The sequence below is a fragment of the Chenopodium album genome, chromosome 5 (assembly GCF_948465745.1).
Source record: "Chenopodium album chromosome 5, dcCheAlbu1.1, whole genome shotgun sequence".
NCBI lineage: Eukaryota > Viridiplantae > Streptophyta > Magnoliopsida > Caryophyllales > Amaranthaceae > Chenopodium > Chenopodium album.
Window position 1 is genome coordinate 73,854,869 of NC_137838.1, and position 20,180 is coordinate 73,875,048.

General features: G+C 33.9%; 3 protein-coding genes across 10 annotated transcripts; 2 read left to right on the forward strand and 1 right to left on the reverse strand.

Annotated features, from left to right (window-relative positions):
• Positions 1–849: 849 nt before the first annotated feature.
• On the forward strand, positions 850–4,797 carry LOC145632276 (calcineurin B-like protein 4). 7 transcript variants are annotated; one of them, XM_081684607.1, is made up of 8 exons: positions 851–1,011; positions 1,850–1,930; positions 2,019–2,129; positions 2,218–2,306; positions 2,629–2,711; positions 2,851–2,910; positions 3,368–3,476; positions 4,216–4,797. In XM_081684607.1, coding segments are annotated over exons 3-8 (348 nt in total). In that variant the 5' UTR covers positions 851–1,011; positions 1,850–1,930; positions 2,019–2,124; the 3' UTR covers positions 4,218–4,797. The 7 variants fall into 7 exon arrangements, 4 of the variants coding, with proteins under 4 accessions (XP_081540733.1, XP_081540732.1, XP_081540731.1 ...); XM_081684606.1 differs by having other exon boundaries at positions 4,454–4,797; XR_014112544.1 differs by having other exon boundaries at positions 852–1,011; positions 3,368–4,347; positions 4,454–4,797.
• A 1,917-nt stretch (positions 4,798–6,714) lies between these two features.
• LOC145631036 (uncharacterized) lies at positions 6,715–12,656 on the forward strand. 2 transcript variants are annotated; one of them, XM_081683142.1, is made up of 8 exons: positions 6,715–6,980; positions 8,331–8,384; positions 8,496–8,595; positions 8,682–8,723; positions 9,311–9,657; positions 10,241–10,375; positions 10,568–10,741; positions 11,355–12,656. In XM_081683142.1, the coding sequence occupies exons 3-8, from the start codon at positions 8,550–8,552 to the stop codon at positions 12,303–12,305; spliced, it is 1,695 nt and encodes a 564-aa protein (XP_081539268.1). In that variant the 5' UTR covers positions 6,715–6,980; positions 8,331–8,384; positions 8,496–8,549; the 3' UTR covers positions 12,306–12,656. The 2 variants fall into 2 exon arrangements, with proteins under 2 accessions (XP_081539268.1, XP_081539267.1); XM_081683141.1 differs by having other exon boundaries at positions 8,514–8,595.
• A 1,002-nt stretch (positions 12,657–13,658) lies between these two features.
• LOC145631037 (threonine-tRNA ligase 2) lies at positions 13,659–17,701 on the reverse strand. The gene is made up of 5 exons (XM_081683143.1): positions 17,482–17,701; positions 17,035–17,083; positions 16,839–16,939; positions 16,628–16,735; positions 13,659–14,057 (listed from the first exon to the last, which is right to left on the reverse strand). Exons 1-4 carry the CDS (start codon positions 17,557–17,559, stop codon positions 16,628–16,630), a joined length of 336 nt encoding a protein of 111 aa, XP_081539269.1. The 5' UTR covers positions 17,560–17,701; the 3' UTR covers positions 13,659–14,057.
• Between the last annotated feature and the right edge of the window lie 2,479 nt (positions 17,702–20,180).

The window sequence follows — 20,180 nt, forward strand, 5'->3', positions numbered from 1 at the left end:
TTACCCTAGGGGTTACTAAACAGTGGTTAATTTAAGGGTTACTTCAGGGGTTACTTCGAGGGGTTACTTTAGGGGTTACTAATGTGGCACCTTGCCACACCGTGCGGCTGGCCACACCAGAAACGCACTACAAAAGTAATGATTAAATGTCACATATATCAAATATGGAGTATATATATTACTCCTTTCGTCCCCGATTGATAGTTACTTTTGAAGAAAAATCACGGGAATTAAGGAGAATTAAAGAAAGTACATTGAAAAAGTAAAATTACATTGGGTATGCAAAAAAATGGAGAGAAAAAGTAATTAAAGTACATGGGAAAGTAAAATTTACATGGGAAAGTTAAATTTGCACAAATATTTTTGCAAATGTTAGAGAATTTTGGTAAAAAAATAATATTAATGGTACTAGAAAAAAGCAAATGTGACTAACATTTTGAGTCACCAAAAATGGCAAAAGTGACTATCAGAGGATGGAGGGAGTAACTATTATTAAGGTATTAAATTAACTTTGAAAAATAGGACCATTGGGAATATGTAAATATTTTTGTAAATAAGAATAGTTACATTGGGAGTATGCAAATATCTTGATAGTGTGGATAGATGCAATGAAAAATACAAAGTATGTATGTTTGAGTGAAATATGTAGATTAATAATTATCCATAACCATTATAAAAGTGCAAAACTAAATACTGTAGCTTATGAATAGTAATTTCTGGTGCTATTACATAGATGCCCTTATAATTAATGAATTGCCCTTGCTTAATCAATTGCCTTTTGTGATAGCTGTAATTGAGAGTGGGCCCCTTGCTTCTAGACCGACTTCCCTCTCTCTGTTTTCATCTCATAAGGAAAGGGTCAGAGCATTTGATTAAGCAAGGAGAGAGAAACCTAGAGAGAGAAAAATTCAGCAACTCAAGACCACCGATCATCGCTTTTGACGATGGGGCTTCGATTCTTCTCAGCGTCCGAGGTTTGGAAGATGACTTTCCCATCGTCACATTTATCAGGTTCGATCTTGTTTCTCTCTCTTGATTTAGTTTCAAATTTTTGGGTTTGATTGTCGTGGATTTTTGCATATATGTTCCTGTTGTTTTCGATATGTTCAATGTGTATTCGAATTTTTTTGGTTGAATCTTTGTGGGTGATTTCAGCAAAATCGCTTCGTTTTTATTGGGGTTTATTTGATCGATTTGTTTTCGATTTTTTGGCTTTATTTGGTCGATTGGTTTTCGATTATTTTGGGGTTTATTTGATCGATTTGTTTTCGATTTTTTGACTTTATTTGGTCGATTGGCTTTCGATTGTTTTGGGGTTTATTTGATCGATTTGTTTTCGATTTTTTTGTCTTTATTTGTTCAATTGGTTTTCGATTATTTTAGGCATCATCCAATCTTCTTTTTTTAGTCAATCATAATTAGTAAAATATTTGATATCTTAGAAAAACAGGTCATTGGCTGCAAATTAGGGTATGAAACTTGGTATTCAAATACTTTAATGTTCCTGCTTCTTTATTTGATTGTCATTTTGAATAGAATTGTGCTAACCTAATCATCTAATGATTCAGTCCGCTTATTGTGCTTCCCATCCTTAAGTATGTAGACATTTGATTATTTATTTCCCATTAAAAGGTGCTTACACTGTTACACATGTTATGTAAAGTATTTGGCTTGTCAAATTTGGATATCTTTTCTGTTGATCTTTGGGTCAAAGTCTCTGATGAGATCCCTTGATTTTAGATATATATTTGATGCACAGAGTCTATTACTTGATTCTTTTTATATCTGGTTGCGTATGATCTAGCTCCCTTGTCTGACTGGTGTCCATTATGAATTGTTTGATTTACAGAAAGGTAAACCTTCACAAATTCCAACAGTTGAAGTTGAGCCTCAAGGATGCTCTTTTAATCCAGAGGATGAGAGTCACAAGGTTATTAGTTATTACCCAATATCTCTTATTGTCTTGCGATTTTAACCACATCAAACGTTTACTTAATTTTAATCGATGAGCATTTTAGGACTCCTTGGCACAAGCTGTTGCAGAAGAGATGAAGAAAATTTATTAAAAAGAGCTGGAGCCTGAGCCAATTCCTTTAACTGTTCCTGGAGAACCAGTCACTGAAGATGATGTAAGTTTTTATTCATTTTAGCCTGCCTGGTTTGAGCCTTGTGCCATTTGTAGTTGTCTTGTGAAGCAACAGAAGATCCTGACAATAGTAATATTTTCTGGAAGTGGACAATGAAGACGATGAGGAAATGGACGAGGAAAATCAAACTGAAGATGGGAATATCGAAGATGAAAAAAGGTAAATTTTGCATTACTTTTATAAGTAGAAGACTTGTACTCTTATATATGTGTGCCATAACTAAGAAATTATGTTGGACTCGGAGTTGGTACTTCTGAAATATTTGGCACAATATTTTGATTTTTGGTACAAAATATGATCTTTTTATTCCATATTTTTTGAAAGGTTTTTCTTTTTCTTTCACAAAAGTAATGTTACATACTTCTTTTTCGGTTTTTTTTTTTATAAATTAAATAAAGAAGCTATGCCCAAAATTACCTAAATATTTTAGACAAAATAAATATTTATAATTTGATAATTTATTGATTGTTTTGTGTTGCAGTTACTGAGGATGAAGTGGATCTTTTATATGACTTATTCAATAAACTCAGCAACTCTGTTGTCAAAGATGGTTTTATTCAAAAGGTATATAAATATCCTTGATGTATAAGTGATAATCTGTTTTATATGGTAGCAAATGAAGAGTTGTTATGTATTATATTATTGCTATATCAAGTTATTATTGTTTCTTTATTCTAATACAATTATCAATTATGATGATCAGGAAGAACTTCAACTTGTATTATTTAAGAATAGTATGAAGAGAAGCCTTTTTCTTGACAGAGTATGTGTTTCCTTTTTGTTGTTAGATGCTGATGTCCCATATTTCATGCAAGAATTTCCGATCTATAGTTGTTCACTTGTTCTTTTTCCTTCAGTTTACATAATACTGAAGTATTTTTTGCCTTACAAGATAAGTTGAGCAGTGTTTATTAAGTATGAACTCTTGAAGTTATATTACTTCAGAATTCAGAAAACTGGACAACCTTTTAGCAATTTGAACTGTGGAAATATCATTGTATGATCTGATTCACTGATTGCTAGGTGTCACGTGTCGTTTTGGCAGTCAGACTGATATTATATGGTGGATTTTATTACTATCTAGGGCCTTGCATATGCTGACAAATTACTAATTCACTACTGTTTTTGTTATATGCACTTCCCAGACTGTTGTACTGACTTAAAATGTATCACAGCCTTTTGCCACAGCCTTACTTACTCGGTTAATTGCATAATTGCAGATGTTTGATCTCTTTGATGTCAACCACAATGGCTGCATTGAGTTTGGAGAGTTTGTTCGATCATTGAGTGTCTTTCACCCTAGAACTCCTGACAAAGATAAAATGAAGTGTAAGCGATACCATAACTTATATTTAAGCCCGAAGTTCCTAGATAGCTCAATAACTTGTTTTGCAGTAAATTTAAAGGGTTGTTTAGTGAACTAAGCTGGTTTTTGCAAAAAACTTTGGTTAAACCATTTCTTCTTTTGATTATGTCTACGTTGATTTCCACGCTCCTTAGTGTGGTCACTGCAAGCGTCTCTCTCCTGAGGTATCCCACTTCATTTTTTGGATTGAATTGAATGATTAGTTTTCTATATGATAAAGTTTTGATTTTGGGTTAAATTGAATGATTATAAGTTTATTAGCTGATAAAGTTTTGATTTTTTGATTATATTATATGCTTTTTGGGTGATAAAGTTTTGAACTTTTGATTTTTATGCTTCTTGGATTATAAACTACTTTTGATTATAATTGTTTTCTTGGAGATAAAGTTTTGATCTTTTTGATTTGGCTTTGCAACTATTCTGGGTTGTCTTTGGTCTTCCTTCTAATGTTGAGCCTTCACTACCAGGAGCGTGTGATAGGTTTGAGCCTTTTTCTCTTCTCTGCTTACCTCATTATAAGTTAAGTGTTCTACATTGGTAAATTTTGAGTTGCTACTTGTTGGTACATAATTGGCATGCTTTGTCACTTTAGAAAGAATAATTACCAGTGAATGTCAACATGTAAACTGATGATCCTGAAATTTCTTTTGCTAAAGTAAAGGTCTTTATATTGGCTTCTAATCCATGGATGATGATGTTTAGGAATCTAGGGCATCCCTCCCTTTCTACACATACCCCTCCACCACCACCACCACCACCACCACCACCACCACCACCACCACAGTAAGATAAGTCTTGATAGTGTAACCATTTGAAGCGACTTTTCAAATATTGGTACAACTCTATTGGCATACACTAGAAATCAAAGTTTCTCTGATCAAAATGAAAAGTAGTGCCTGATCTTTTTCCGTGCTTACTATATCTTTTTTGTTTACAACAGGCTTTGTCTTGCTTTCATGGGTAGAACATGGAGGTTGGTTCATTCATTGGGAACTCTTATCTTAAATGTCAGTCTGCATTATTTCATCTCATCATATTGCAGATGCTGATAGTTGGCCAAAAGCTTATGAGTGTATATCTTGCAGTTATTTAGATACTATATTATGACTGCTGTTATGCTCTTAAACTAAGCTAAAATTTTGTAGAGTTGGTGGATTTGCACTTGCAAGTTACTACCAAGTACATTAAGATTAAGACTTTGTTGTTGACCTTTGAACTATGCGTCTATATGTTTTCCATTCCTATACAACTATACAAGTATATATGAAATATATATTTGTAATCTTTGAACTGTATTTTTATCCGGGACAAAGGTCCTGACCGTGGAACATGAATATGATTTTCAGTACTTGGTGGACTGCTGGTAGATGTATAAACACTATGAAGTGCTAAACTTCTTTATTGTGTACTTTGTCTCTGAAGAGCTTAGTAATTTTTTATTGAACAATTGAGGACAAAATTTATAATTTTTTTGTTGCTACTGGTTCAGGTTTTGTACTTCATTATCAGTCATTTTTTACTTGATCTCGGGTTTTTGCATATTTTATTGTTGTCCTGTTTTAATCATTTCAGGACGAGCTTAGGCAACTATGCTTATATGTTGTTTTGTTCCTTCCATTAAAGAGCATGGTGTACAGAGATAACAAGAAGAAAGTAGCCTTCAGATTTTTGACCCATCCCCCCTCCCACACCCAAAAAAAGAGAAGTATAAAAAACACACTTTTGCACAACCCAGTCATAGCATCTAATTTTTTTATATTTTATGTATTTATATTTATTTATTTATTTATTTTTATTTGGAGGTCCTAGATTATCCACCAATTGAAAGGTCCTCCGGTACTCCAAGAAAAGCAGTACATGAGGGGTATCAAGAACAAGTTTTTTGCAAGAACCAGCTTAGTTCACTAAACAGCCCTTTAAATGTACTGTATCAGTTACAAACTCTAACAATTATAATTTTCAATAGAAGAACCCCTCGAAAATTTTCTACTTTAAATAGTCTAACAAATATGTATACAATTCTTTTATATATTTTATATTTAATCCATTTTACATAACTTTAACCTCTAAGATTGCATTTCCTTATTACTAATCCTTATAATCACAATCATTTTAAAATAAAGCTCTTCGAAATTATTTAGGTACTCAATAAACCATATTATGTTCTGAAATAATATCTAAAACAATAGTATACTTTTTTAAAAATCATTAAATTCTAACAAATACTAGATAACTTCACTTATATCAAATGTTTTTCCATACATATATCTCCATAGAAACTTTATCATTATTCCTTGTTAGTACTTACAAATTCTTGTATCCTTGCTATTACAACACCCGAATACAACCACGAATATTACAATCGAATTTTACTTATCTTACAAGCTTTATCACTACCCCTTCTAACAACTTATAAATTAAAACGCCTCTATAATCTTAACCTAAACAAAATCACGAAGACCTCAAAAAAGGAACAATTTCACGAATCATACTTATCTTGCCGCCGAGGGAGCACGCGCAACGCGTGTGCTCCAACGACTAGTTTATTTAAATATAAGAAATTATTTGAATATAACCAAATAACTATTAAAGGAGAGCATCTAAAATGGCAAACTTAACATTCTTTTAGAAATGGTGGGAGTACAATTTTAAATTAGTTATGTTTATGCTCGTTTTAGATAATAGGGTCATGTTTTGTCGATTCAGGTACAATATTTCATACTTTGGCCTTGTTTGATTAACATAGGAAATAAATTCCTTAGAAGTTGCATTCCATGAGAGGTTATAAGCTTAGGAATTTCATTAGTTTGTTTGGATGGTAATATAAAAATTTTAAATTTTCATGGATTTTAATTAACGAAATGACTATAATCCATGTTTTGTGGGAAGTTGAAATTTCTTCCTGTAATTTTATTTTTGTGTGTCAATCAAACAACTAATATAGAGTATTTCTCCGTAATATTTAACTTATCAATTTTGGTGAATTTCATTTCTCAAACAAGCCATTTGTATTAAACCATGGGTGTTAGTAGTATTAAACCATGGGTGGTAGTAAATATACTATCATCTGCATCCGACCCGCCCAATTATAATTGTTACGGAGGAAATGAACTTGTATCATTATCTATTAATTTTACAAGAAATTCCCAAGGACTTGACTCTAATAAAGTATGAACTACCTCATTAAATAATCCAAAGGCATAACTTGTGGGAGGAGATAAATTAAAGAAGAAGAATTTAATAAAGTGGGTCCAACATCATACTACCTTTATTTCCACGTGTTCAGAAAATGACCCCAAACTCAAACATATTTTTTAAATAATAAAAAAAAAACAGTTTATAAATCTGACGTCGCCAACCCTTCTTCTCAAATTCACTCACTAGTCGTAGTTCCAAGCAGCTTCTACTCTCACTTTGCTCTTTCTCACTCTCTTTCTTTCTTCTTCCCCAAATTCACGAAACCCTAGGTAATCTTTTTATTTTTCTTCTTCAATTCTTTACAATTTTTGATAATTTTGACTTTACAATTTTCATTTTTTTTTCCGATTTAATTCATTTTGTATTTTTATTAATGTTGTTGAATTTCCATTGCTGATTGCTTCACGCTTTGAACTAACTGCTGAATTTTTCTTTTCTTTTTTTTATGGTAAAGAAATTGATTATAAGAAGTGAAATTAAGAAAATGCTGGTAGTTTGATGAATTTCTGAAAATCAGTGGGTTTAATTTTTGGTGCTGCATTTTCCGATCTTTTTGAGTTTGATTAATTTATTAATTTTGTTATTTGGTGATGGATTTGCAGTTAATTTTACTCATGCAGAAATTCTAAGTAGTGAAATTGAATGTTTGCTGGAATTGCATTTGTAGATTTTGATCAAATTGTTAATCTTTATGAATTATCTAATAGTTTTGCATTTTTTTGGATTAGAATTTTGTATTTACTGTTGTAGTTTGAAGATGTTCTAATGTTTAAAATTGATGTACATTAATTGGGATGAATTAAAGAAAAAGTTTTTGAGCTTTACGTAAGGAAGAGTAAATCTTTATTGTAAGAAGCTTAACCTAAATTACCCTAGAATAGATGTAAACGTGTTGAATTTTGATTCTATTAATTATAACTTTAATATTGACGATATAGTTAAGTTATGTGGTTATATTACTTCTAAGAAATTAACCAAAGAAGTCATGTTTATTGGATTAAATGAGGAATTTGGGTGGATAATGTGGAATAATAATCGGGCTAGAATGGGAATTAGGGGCAATGGAGGGGATGCTAGGGTGCAGAGGAGACACCTGGTTCAGGGTAGGCCGAACTTATGCGAAAAAGGATGAATAAACGAGTAGTTGTGCTTCTTGTGAACCATGTGATCTTTGATTTGAGAAATAAGGAGAATTTGTGATGATTAAGGTTAGCTAAATTTGACTAGTAAAACCTTAGGTGTTATTTAGTGCTTGCAACTTGAAAATTTATAAAAACAATTCTCTTGGAACCCTAGAATTCGTTCATGACCAGGTTTTAATTAAGTGCTACTGCAGGAGTCCCTCTGAAGCATATGCTCTTTTTTACTAGTATGACTTTTACAACCAAATTTAGAAGGATTTACTGCTCTACGTTAAATTGAGCTTATGTACGGTGATGATCTTTTGAACGCTTGCCCTTGTTCGTTTTTTAATCTATGGTCGGAAGGAATGAGGATTGATGTTTATTCAGAATTTTGAGATTATATGATGCATTGATTGAATATCTGTTTATTTTAATTTGTAATTTGTCTTCCATTTGCATTTATTTGTGACAAACCAAGTGGTTATACTTTGGCAGTTCTCCAGCTTTCCATCATAGGAAAACAAGATGCTTTCTGAGTTAAAATGTCATGTAAGATTTTAACTTTTAGTCTCTGAGATTCACTTTCCCTTTTTGAGTACAGAATGAATCAACTTTTTTTTAATGGAAGCACATTCTTTCTTGATTTCTTTGATGATATAGTGTGTTAAGATGATGCAGAAGTATGGTGCTAATGTTGTCTGCATGGTGTGACATATGTTACTTGACTTCATGGATTTCGATCCAAGAATTTTATCTGGCGGTGAGAGTTTGAATCTCTTTATTCTGGTACTGTTGTGGCTCTGGTGAACTAATTGCATCTGATACCTATGATACATTATCCTGCAGGACATGGGTGGCATTATAATTTTCACTTTGGCAACGGATACGGTAAATAATGTATTCTAGTCTTGTTTGTTAGCTCTTCTTTCTCATATAGTCATATGTGTTGGCTCTGAATCATCCCATCTAGCAGTCATAACAGCTTTGAGCCTTTGATCTAATTCTTTCACTTACCGCATGCTGTTGAAGTCTTTCATCATAAATTCAAGCTTATATTTGATAATACATGTGATGAATATATTGAATCTGAACAAATTTTGTAGTGTAACTGCTGCATATACACATTGTACACAGATTAGTTTTTATGCACTATGTAGTTCCTCTGTCTTTTTAGTTGCAATGCTTCTCATTTCAATTTTGCCAAATTATAATTTCTCACATATGCCAAATCTAAACATCAATATGTAAAAGTTCTAAAATTTTGATATTATGAAAGTATAAATTGAAACAATTCTAACAAGACCCCACATGACTATAATTTTTCCTCAAGTACTAATCATAAAAGAGAGTCAAATGAAGTGTGTAAATAGTGCTAAAGTAAACTATTGCAACTCAATAAAAGCTGAGGGTGTATTTGTTATCTTTTGATTTTGTCATCCTTTAAGAGTAATGATTCTCTTTTGATATTACTTCAGATATCATTGAAGAAGATGTAGCAAATGAAAAATCTTGTGTGCAAGCGCTGCGATATTTGATTGCTAAAGCAGATGCTGAAATTGATGATCTTGAAGATGAATTGGCTGTCCTCCAATGTCAACTGAAGTGGGCTAAATCGGATGGGCAGAGGGATCCCTATGAAGTCTGCTGTGCTACTTTCAAGCGAAAGATAGATATGCTGTCTAAATCAATTAAGGATGCGAGAGATAAAAAAATACTTAATGAGCATGACAAGGGCACAACAAAAATCCAAGTGCCAACTGAGAGAATCTATGACATCATTAGTGCTTTAATTGAGCAGAATTTGTCCTCTCCCGATGAACAGGTCTGATTGATTGTTGTCTTTTTTCAAATTATATTCTTGTTAGTATTAGTATGTTTTTCAGTATCCACAAAACTCTTGCATTTTTATGTGTATGACATTATCTACCACTAGTTGAAGATACATAATCATTGTTAAATACTCGTTATTTTTTTAAATAAGTCAATGACAAGTATTGAGCAAATATCCATGCAATTAACTTTGTATGAAGCCAACATAATAACTACAGATTGAAGCAAACTAAGTCCAGTTGTGTGGATGACAACTTATGTAGATGCTATTTTTTTCCTGGGTAATTGGTCTATAACGTCCAATTTCCATCATTTGATAACATATATTTCTACCATCTATGCTACAATACTTTGCCTTTAGGGCTGAGATAGATACCTTTGACATCTCATTTGGGTGTTCCAACAGAAGAGGTATTGGATTAGGTTGCTAGATCGTGACACTTTTTCGTGCACTTGCTGCACTTTAAGTAAATAGTTGGTCTATTTCTAATCAAGTCCGCATGTTACAGCTATTTTGTCTTTATGCCTCAGTCAGCTTGAAGACACACCAACCAGCTTTTTCTTTGCCATGACAGGTGGAAGACAGGTCTAATGAATTGAATTTGCTTATAGATTCTGGCTCAATTGACACTGATATGGAAAAAGAAACAGCTTTTGAGTCATGTGCAGAGTCCAAGGAACTGTCGATAGAATTTGAAAGGCTATGCAAGGTGCTTTAACTTTCTCTATTTAAAGTCTATCACCTTATCAGACTTTCAACTCTTATCTAATGTGATCCTGGTTCTAGACTGTATGTTGAAATGATTGCTACTTTCTACTGCATGATTAACATGGACCAAAATATTTTGATCAGCTGGCCATGCTTCTGTCTGAGTGATTTATTGTTTTCTTTGGATGAACAGCCTGCAGCCACTGTTTCTGAAGAATCTTGTTCAGATGCTACCCGATATGTAACAAGGGACTCCATTGAGGCTAGAGATATCAATAAGACTAATGTTGAAGTGATTGGGCAAAAGAAAGATGATGTTTACGAGTGCACACCTGCAGGGGAAAATGTATTCATAGCTTGTGTGCAGGTAAACTTGTCCTTCACTTTAAATGCATCATATCTCCAGTTTTTAGGTCTTAGGTCCTTTAATTTTGGCAATGATAACCTCAGGTTTTTCAGCTGTGACTCCATCTTTTGAACTTTCTGTTTGCCACATTTGGGAGTTGAGAGTCCTGCATTGATTATTTACTTTCCTTCTATAAATCAAGATGTTAGGCATGAATTGTCAACCTTAACCCAAACATAAATACTTGTGAGAAATGAGACAGAAGGAATGCTGCTTTGGATTTCTCCTTTAGCAAACACTTACTAATCTAGTATTTGATGTTCTGTACTAAATGACCTCATTAGACCAGAACTTAAGAAAGCTATGTGGACTTCAGGGCTTAATCTTCCTACATCAACCAGCTTAAGGTTTTCTCCTATAGCAAACACCTAATATTGTGCTCTAGCATTTATCCTTCCATCCAAACTTAGGGCTTAATTTTCCTGTATCAATAAGCATTATTAGTTTGTGGACTCAGAATGTTTAAGTGTCGGAAACATGCTCAGATGACCTGCTATTCTAGTGATATAGTCTGATTTCTTTTTTACAAGGTAGTTTCTAATTGTTTCGCTGGATTTTTGCATTCTTTCAATAGGCTTACAATGATAGTGTGAACTCAAAATCAAGAGCTTTGCATCATGGAGAAATTGAGGAATATGTGACTGGATCAAAGAACAGTGGAAGTAGCTCTTCTCCTGTATCTTCAAAGACAGAAGTGATTGTAAAAGTTGAAAAAGATGATGATACAGATATGAGCATTCAACTTGTTGCTGCTGATTTCCTTTGCAATACGCAAGATCTTAAAAGCGAAGATCCTGATGAAGGTCATCATCAATTGGGTAAAAAAAATAAATCCCAACGAAATAAATCCAGTTTAAGTTCAATTCTAAAACCATCAGGGCAGAAAGTAAAGAGGAAATATGTCAAAGCTGTCAGACAATCTAACCTGAGCCTGATGCTAATGCCACAAAGGAGTGGAAAGAGGGAAAACCCTTCAAAAGCAGCTGACTTTGGACAATCTAATTCACCTGCCCTTCTGGTTAATGAGGGATCTAGCTCTCTTCCTGAAGTGATTCAGCAGAGAAAACCAGGAGACATAGCTCACACAAATCTCCCTAGGCTCTTAGAACCTCAGGAAGTTAGCAGCAAAAATGCTAGTATTCAGTCCCATGAAGTGATAGTTTCAAAGGGGGCTGATCTTTGTGCAAGGAGTGATTTGGCTGCAAAGATGCAGAAGCAATTAGTGTTTGGCCTGGAATCACCTCTAGCTGCAGAAGGGATACCTCTACTGCTTGATTCTAGTCCAGAACATGTGCATACTGTTGAAAGTAAGAGTGCTATTGCAGAGGATGTAGAAACAAAAGAGTTGGCCTCCTATGATAAAGAAAGCTTGACATTAAAGCTTTCTCAAGATTCTGATTTCTTGAACAAGATGAGAGTACCAGAACTAAAAAGAATTTTGAAGTTTTTCAAGGTCCGCGGTTTCTCTAAACTCAAGAAAGAGAACATGATTGAGGAACTGACCAAAGTACTAAGCAACACATAAAACTACAAGCAAGAAATGTACAGGAAAACAATCCATTTTTTTTCCTTCTAACCTGCTTTTTGTCTCTGCAGTGTTTTGCTCATTTTGTCAGGGCTTTGCTGTGGGATTATTTTTCAAGTCCCGGTAAGAAGTTGGCTGTAGGTATACATTGATGACAATATACATAATACAGAGTTTACATTGCAGATTGTTGCTAGGGTAAAAATATGTAGGGTCTTCTGATGCTGTCATTTCTTTTGTTTCATTTTAATGTTCGCCTCGTTCTACAATGGCACTGATGATTCATGTACAGAGCATATAAGTGAAACTGGAATTATGTGCAGCAAATTGAAGAATGATCATTCTATAGTTTTTTGTTTTACATGGTTGTTTCATTTTTCATCCGCAGTTGCATCGTGATCAAACAAGAATGTTCTAGATTCAAACCAGACAATGTGTAATTAATCGGTTAATCCTTGACCTCCTAACTGAGTTGACTAAGATAACTGAGTACCCGTGTTTTTGCAGCAAAAATTCGCATATTCTGGGGGGTGATAAATGTGTACTCTGTATCCGAGAATATACTAGAAGAAAGATTACTGTCCTTTGAGGTTTATTTTTGACCCAAAGCCTAACCCGAGAGCTCACACAATAACTACTTTTCTAGACGAACAATGAGCGTAGCCACTGCACAAGTATCGTGATTTATTTGCACAAGCAATTATCAAAACCACCTACCACATTTGCCCAAGCCACTATCGAAACCACCTACCATTCTACCACAGCTTGCGTTGCTATTGTTTGTTTAATATTCTTGCTCCATCCAGCTAACTTGCTCTCACATACAATAGGGCAGTGACTGGTTGCTACCACTGTCTATCCCGCCAAAACTGCTAAAAAGGATGGACAATTACAACACCCTTTTTCAATGTTACTGTAGGTGCTCTATTTCCAAACCCTTCCTGCGCCTCCTCACCTTTTACTTAACTATAAAGTAGTATCCATACAGTTGATTGAACTAGTGCCACACACTAAAATTTTCAGTCAATTCAAACAAATTCACATGAATTGGTAAATTTTCAAGCAAATTATGCTCAAACCTAAGGAGAATGTCTTGCACTTTCCAAAATATCAAAATGGGTATGGCCTATACACGTATAGGCATGAGTATTGGGTCTGATTTTCTTTTGGCCCCAATGCATATTCAACATAATAATTTTCAAGCTTCGAATTAGTTTTTCACGATCAAATTGCTATCAAAATCGTAATAAGAAAATTTAACAGATTTTAGCACGCATGCTTTGTAGTAAAAATCATTGTTCCGCATTAGAAAGGTAAAGCCGCAAGGTTTATTTTAAAATTGCTAAAAAAAAGGGGGAAAAAAAGTGCACCAGATATTAGCTGCTTAGCATACTTACCAGCAGTCTCAAAATGAGTTGTCTAATCACACCATTAAATAAAACCTTAATGCTACAATGAAACCCCCAAGAGAGAGGAGTCAGAGGACAACAGCATTGCTAGCATACATAGTCATCAACACCATAAGAAAATTTGCACATTTTTTGTTAAGTTTGAAGATTAATAACCCACCTATATCCACAATTTCATCAATTCAAAGTTTTTCAAACTGCAGCCTAACTTCAAGTTTAATTACCTACCCTTTTTTCTAAAGACTCCTAGAAAAATCACGCTGAAGTCAATCCAGTTCTAAAGATGGAATGCGCTTCGAAAGCTTGTTGCACCAAAGTAACTTGAGATTGTAATGTGTCTAACCTGCAAAAGAGGCAACCAGCATAGCATCAAGGAAGCTTTCTTTCATGCACATAATTTGGTCTATGAAATGAACAGACGCACATTTTGCAAATCTCAACATAACTTAAAGGAATTTAATTCAATGAAACTTTGTCTTCAGTAATCAGTACTAGGTATAGATCTTTCCTTTGCAACACACTCTATTGTTTTATGAACAATTATTGATGATAAATTTTCCATTATTTCTGTCTATCTTCAAAATTTGTGCCATGTTTCCAACAATATCACACGGACATATGAGAGCAGTAATCATGTTATTTATGTAACTTTTGCAGAATACACAAATATCATATTCAGTATAGGTGAGGTCAAAGGTATAGTAATAAGGAAAAGCATATACTACGTATATCCAACAAACCAAGCACACCTAGTAAGCCTATTGTTCCACAGTATAGTCAATATAGCCAACAGAAACAATTAAGCAAAAATAGCAAGGAAGACCTCAGTTATGAGTTAAAAAAGCAAGACAATAACATATCAGCAAACACATGGAACTTCTTTTGCACTATCTCAGTCACCATGTGGAATATCATAGTTGGCATACAGATTCAACAAAGCAACTCCACTATTATAGATCAACAACTAGTCATATGCAAGTTCAAAACCAGCAGCATCAGTGCTAAACTACATCTAAATAATAATGTAATGATCAACAAGGCCACTATTTTACTCTGTGAAGCTCCTAGATCTAACTACTCCCTCCGTTTCTTATTTCTTGCAACATTTACCATTTTGGGGTGGTTCATATTTCTTGCAACAAATGTTTTTTTTCCTTATTTGGAAACTTTTTTCTGTCAAAATGACAAATATACCCTTACTTAAAATATTTTAACACATAATAGTACACATAATTACAACCCATTATAACCTTAATCTATAGTAAATTGATTATCTATGAAATCACACCCAATTAATCAAACCCATTATCTTTCTCTCTCCTCCTTCATCTATCATTTCATCATCTTCATCTCTCATAATCAAATTCCAAACTACCCTTTTAGTGGGTTTCAAATTTGGTTATTGGTGAGTTTGGTGGTTCGTCAATGCTTTTGTTGGTGTCGTGGGTGGTTCTGGTGGGTTGTCGGCAGGTTTTTGTGGTTTCAAATCTGGTTAATTGGTGGCTTATTCGGTGGTAAAGGTGGTTTTTGTGGTTTGTGGTTTGGCAGGGGTGGAGGAGGGTCGTGGGGTTGGTGGCGTGGGTCTTGAACTAGTCGTTTTCGGTGGTGTTGGTGGTGTCCGTGGGTCTAGCTCTGGTATTGTTGGTGGTGTCGGTGGTTTCGCAAGGGTGGAAGAGTAGTTTTGGTGGTTTCGTGGGTCTTGCAACTGGTCGTTTTCGGTAGTGTTGGTGGTGTCGGTGGGTCTAGATCTGGTGGTGTCGGTGGTTTCGCAGGGGTGGAAGAGGGGTTCTGGTGTTGTGGGTTTGGGTGGTGGTTGTGGGTGGTTTCGGGTTGAAGTGGTTTCGTTGGGCGATTTCAGGTGGTTCTTGGTGGTTTCGGGTGAGTCTGGGTGGTTTCGGGTGGTTTTTGGGTGGTTTTGTTGGTGGTTCTAGGTGGTAGCTTTTCGTTGCTGATGGTTCTGGGTGGCGTCCCCGTTCATCGGTGGTGGTGCTGGACTTTTAGTTGTTTAAATAATTATTCACCCTCTCTCATTAATTACATTATTTATATGCCCTTACTTTATAATAATTATGCTTAAAAACTTTTGACTTGGGAACCGTGCACCCTTCCTTTGTTGCAAGAAATAACAAACAGAGGGAGTATAATAAGTTGATAACACCGATCACCAGCAGATGCAAATAGTCGGTGTATCTAGGATGGCCAAAATGTATACCATGGAGACTTGTAGAATAGCTAGTTCTAAATGTGGTTGTAAATACGTAATGCATGGAAAATATATAAAAGTTATTCCCTCCATCCGAAAGTGAATCATGTAAACTAATATATAATGTCAGGCAAAAAGTTGTCATATTTCAGAAACTGCTAATACCAGACAGGACTGAGGGGGATAACTTACATGCTCCAGTAAGCAATTCAGACTATGGAAAGTAAAAAAATTAGACAGTCAAAAGAAGACTCATCCAACTATCCTAGTAAGAGCTTAGAAGGAAACAAAATAGTAAAGTGTAGTACCACACAATTAGAAACTCTAAGCAATTCTTCAATAAATGTCAATGAGACACTTTTTTATCAATAAATTTTGAAGAGGCTTCAGCTGAGGACACTTTCAGATAAAAATAGAAAGGATATATTGCCACAATGGTGTCCTATGAAAGATCCAATTTGGGCAACAAATTAGCAAAAAAATTAATAAGGTTCCTTTTAGAGATTATACAAGCAGTTTCCTGGATACATATCTCATGGAAACAGAGGCACTCCAATTATAGATATACTTTCAAATAAACAACATACAAAATGTGTCATGTGAACTCTCCAATGATTTCAATTCTGCATGACTATGCCTTTTAGATTCACATTAATATTATGATCTAGTATACTTGTAAGTCTTTAATTAATTTGAAGAAGCCAACCCACCTATTTGGTAGTCAATTGCTCCAACTTGAGATCAGCCTCTTTCAGTGATCGGACAAGGTGGATCATGCGGTAGTCCTTTTTAGCATTCTCAACGGTGAGCTTAGCAACCTACACAAAACCAATAACATTATCTTAAAGTTTCTTTCGTATCTCTTTAAGTTAAGGATAATCATAGAAGAAAAGACGAACACAATTTTTAAGCATAAGGGACCTTTTCTTTCTCTGCGGCTAACTCTGCAGTCACTTCTTCCAGCTTCAACTCCAACTCTTTCGCCTTCTTCGAACTTTCCTCAATGCCAGCCTCATGAAATTCTGTTCATTAAGAAAATGCTGCTAAGAAACTAAATGAAATATTACACCAAAGCACAATTTTGGCGAAGTACCAAGGTTAAGCCTTTGTGCCATACCCTTCTTACTCGAAACCACGGTATCAAGCTCGAGTTTCGATAGGCGTTCCTTTGAAAGCAAATAAACATAACATTAGAAATTCATCTAATTTGATCAGAGGAAATAGAAACTGCTGTAAACTTCCAAAGTAAAAAGGAAGTTACTTTATTGTGCATTGATTCACAGCATACCCACTATAAACACAAACTCAAGAGTACAAAAATTGACGATTGCAAAGCATAAAGATCATTCATGAATTTTCCCAATAATTGAATTTCACATATATAAGATACCATATATTACAAGCGAAAAAACCCATTTCAAAAAAAAGCAATTATGAAGACAATAAACAAAAAATAGCAATAATCAGACTAATACACTCATAAAATCACTAAACTGGTAAATTATTCGAATATGAAGAAGTAAAATGGAGCAAAAAATGGGGAAAATTATAGTAGAAAGAAAACCTCGGCTTCAGAAGCTCTCTGGTAGAAGGGTTTGAGAAGATCTTTGAGACCCTCGTTTGGAATCGCACTATTCGCCATTTTTGGTATATCTCAAAAACCCTAAATGTTCGATTTTTCTTCTCAATCTAACGATTAATTATCTGTACTATTATTGAAAATTTAGGTGTTTTTTTTTTTTTGTGTGTGTTTGCGATGGCCGCCAGCGGTGTCAAACTGTCAACAGTGGTGGTGCGCAAGGACGGAAATGCAAAATGGTCGGGTATGTTTTTTTTTTTTTTTTTTTTTTTTTTTTTTTTTTTTTTTGGGTGCAGATTTTAATATTTTATATTATACACTCGGCCGTATAATGAATCATACGCCTTGGGGTGGAACTAATCTTTTGTACGATCACACTTACATTTGAGGTAGAACATGTTGCTCACGCCGATTTACACCGCAAATCAGGTGTCAATTTTGTCTTGTCAGTCATAATAGTAAGGGTACTCTTGTCAACGCATACATAACTTGGCAAACGTTGGGATAATGCTGGATAGTCAATGTCGTTACCATCCTCAACGCCGTAAACCGGTACGCAGGAACCCACTTCTTCCTCCACGCCACCACTGCCTATAGTGGTTCAAAATGTTTGTCGCGAATGAAATGCTTTTCCTAAGGAGTTGATATGGCCTTAATTTACACTTTTTTTCATATAGAATGTATTTTTGTTTCGCCGCGAAATGGCATTGTTGAGGACGAAGAGGAGGACGACGACGAGAAAAAGAGGAGGGTGAGGAAAGCTTTTGTGAGTTTGATTGGTGTAAGGAGGAGAGATGGTGGTGCCTGTGATGGTTTTTAGATGGTGGTGCCTTTGATGGTGATGGACTAGATGGTGGCTATGGTGGTGGTGCCAGTGGAAGATTGGAGAAGATGATTTTTTTTTTTTTAAAAAAAAAAAAGCAAGCTGAAATACGACGTTAGCAACTATATACTTTAGGTATTATAAGTGGAATTGCATGAATCATATTTATAAGCACCTAATTAGGATCTACAAGTATAACACATAAAGAACATGTAATTGTACCTTTGAAGCATGATTCAACGTGTGATCGAGCTAGAACAATAAGGAGAACAAGAACCCTAAGCGTGATTACTCTACTTGGTCCACTGAAACAATTCACTGTATAGGTGAATTAAGACTTAACTCAACCCTATGTATGGACTTTATATATAGATCATATCTAGAAATAAGAGTTCATGTCAAGTCCAAATTCCTAACTCTAATTAAACTACTCTAGCCCAATACCTTTTGGGTCCATGTTAAGCCCAAATTCCTAGTCTCACACTTGTTTAGCCGAACACATATTCTTAGGTGCACACTCATGCACCTAGAAATAGGTGTAACAACAGCACAATATGAACATTAGTTTTTCATAAAGTGAACATTAGGTTTCTTCTCCTTTATTTTTCTCCTTCATTTTTTATTTTTTCTCTCCTCTGTTTTTTTAATTTTCCCCCTTTTTACACTTTTTTGATTGAATTTGTTTCTTACAACATGAAAGTAGTTATTAAGTATGAATTTTTGTTTGAATTTCGATTTTGTGCTTTAATTTTGATTGATTAAGGTATATATGAATCTTTGAATTCACAAATTATACTCTATTTTTTCTCCTTCCTTCTTTAATTCCTTTATCCTCTTTATTATTTTTCCTATTTTTCTCGTTTTTTCGATTTAACGATTGAATATGTTACTTACAATATGGAATTGGTTGTTTATTTGATTTTTTGAATTCATATGAATTGAATTTTTTTTTTTTTTGGCTTCGATCAATTTCATTTGTGTATGAATTTCATTTGATTTTCTGCATTTTTTTTATCAATGAACATAATCATGCAAAATATGAACATATGCATAGGTTCCCTTAAATGTGAACATTATCTTTTCAGAAACTGAACATAAGCATAAAACATATGAACATATGCATTTCAGAAAGTAAACATAACAATTCAAAATATGAACGTAAGCATTGGTTTCCTTAAAGTGAATATAACAAATTAAAAGGTGAACATATGCTTAAAAAATATGATCATATGCATTTAAGAGAGAGAAGATATGCATAAATAGACTTAATGAAAACAACAAATATTTACTATGAATATTTACATTATGAACATATAAAATATTATTATGAATTTAAGGCATTTTATTATGAACATAAAAAATTGAAGAAATAAAAATAATATGATTATGAAACATATGCATCATAATTCATAAGTATTAAAAATATGAACATATGAATTCAAAATATGAGCATATGCATTGGTTCATTTTTGAATGCGTATGTACATAATTAAGCATTTCAGAAGGTGAACACATACATAAAAAATATGATCATATGAATTTAGAAAGTGAATATAAGCATTTCAGAAAGTTAACAAACGGATTCAAAATATGAACATAAGAATTCAAAATATAAACATATGCATTTCGAAATGTGAACATAAAATATCCGTTTGATTTCACTAATTTTTTTTACAATTCCAATAATAAATTTCGAACAATATTCAAACAAAATTAAGTGATAATCATATAAATTCAAACAAAATTAAGTGAAATTTATATAAAATTGCCTTTTTGGGGAGGATCCTTTTGATTTTGCATCTCTTTCCTAATGCCCATTGAAATTGTTGCAATTTTTTAGTGAAAGAATGAAATAAATGAA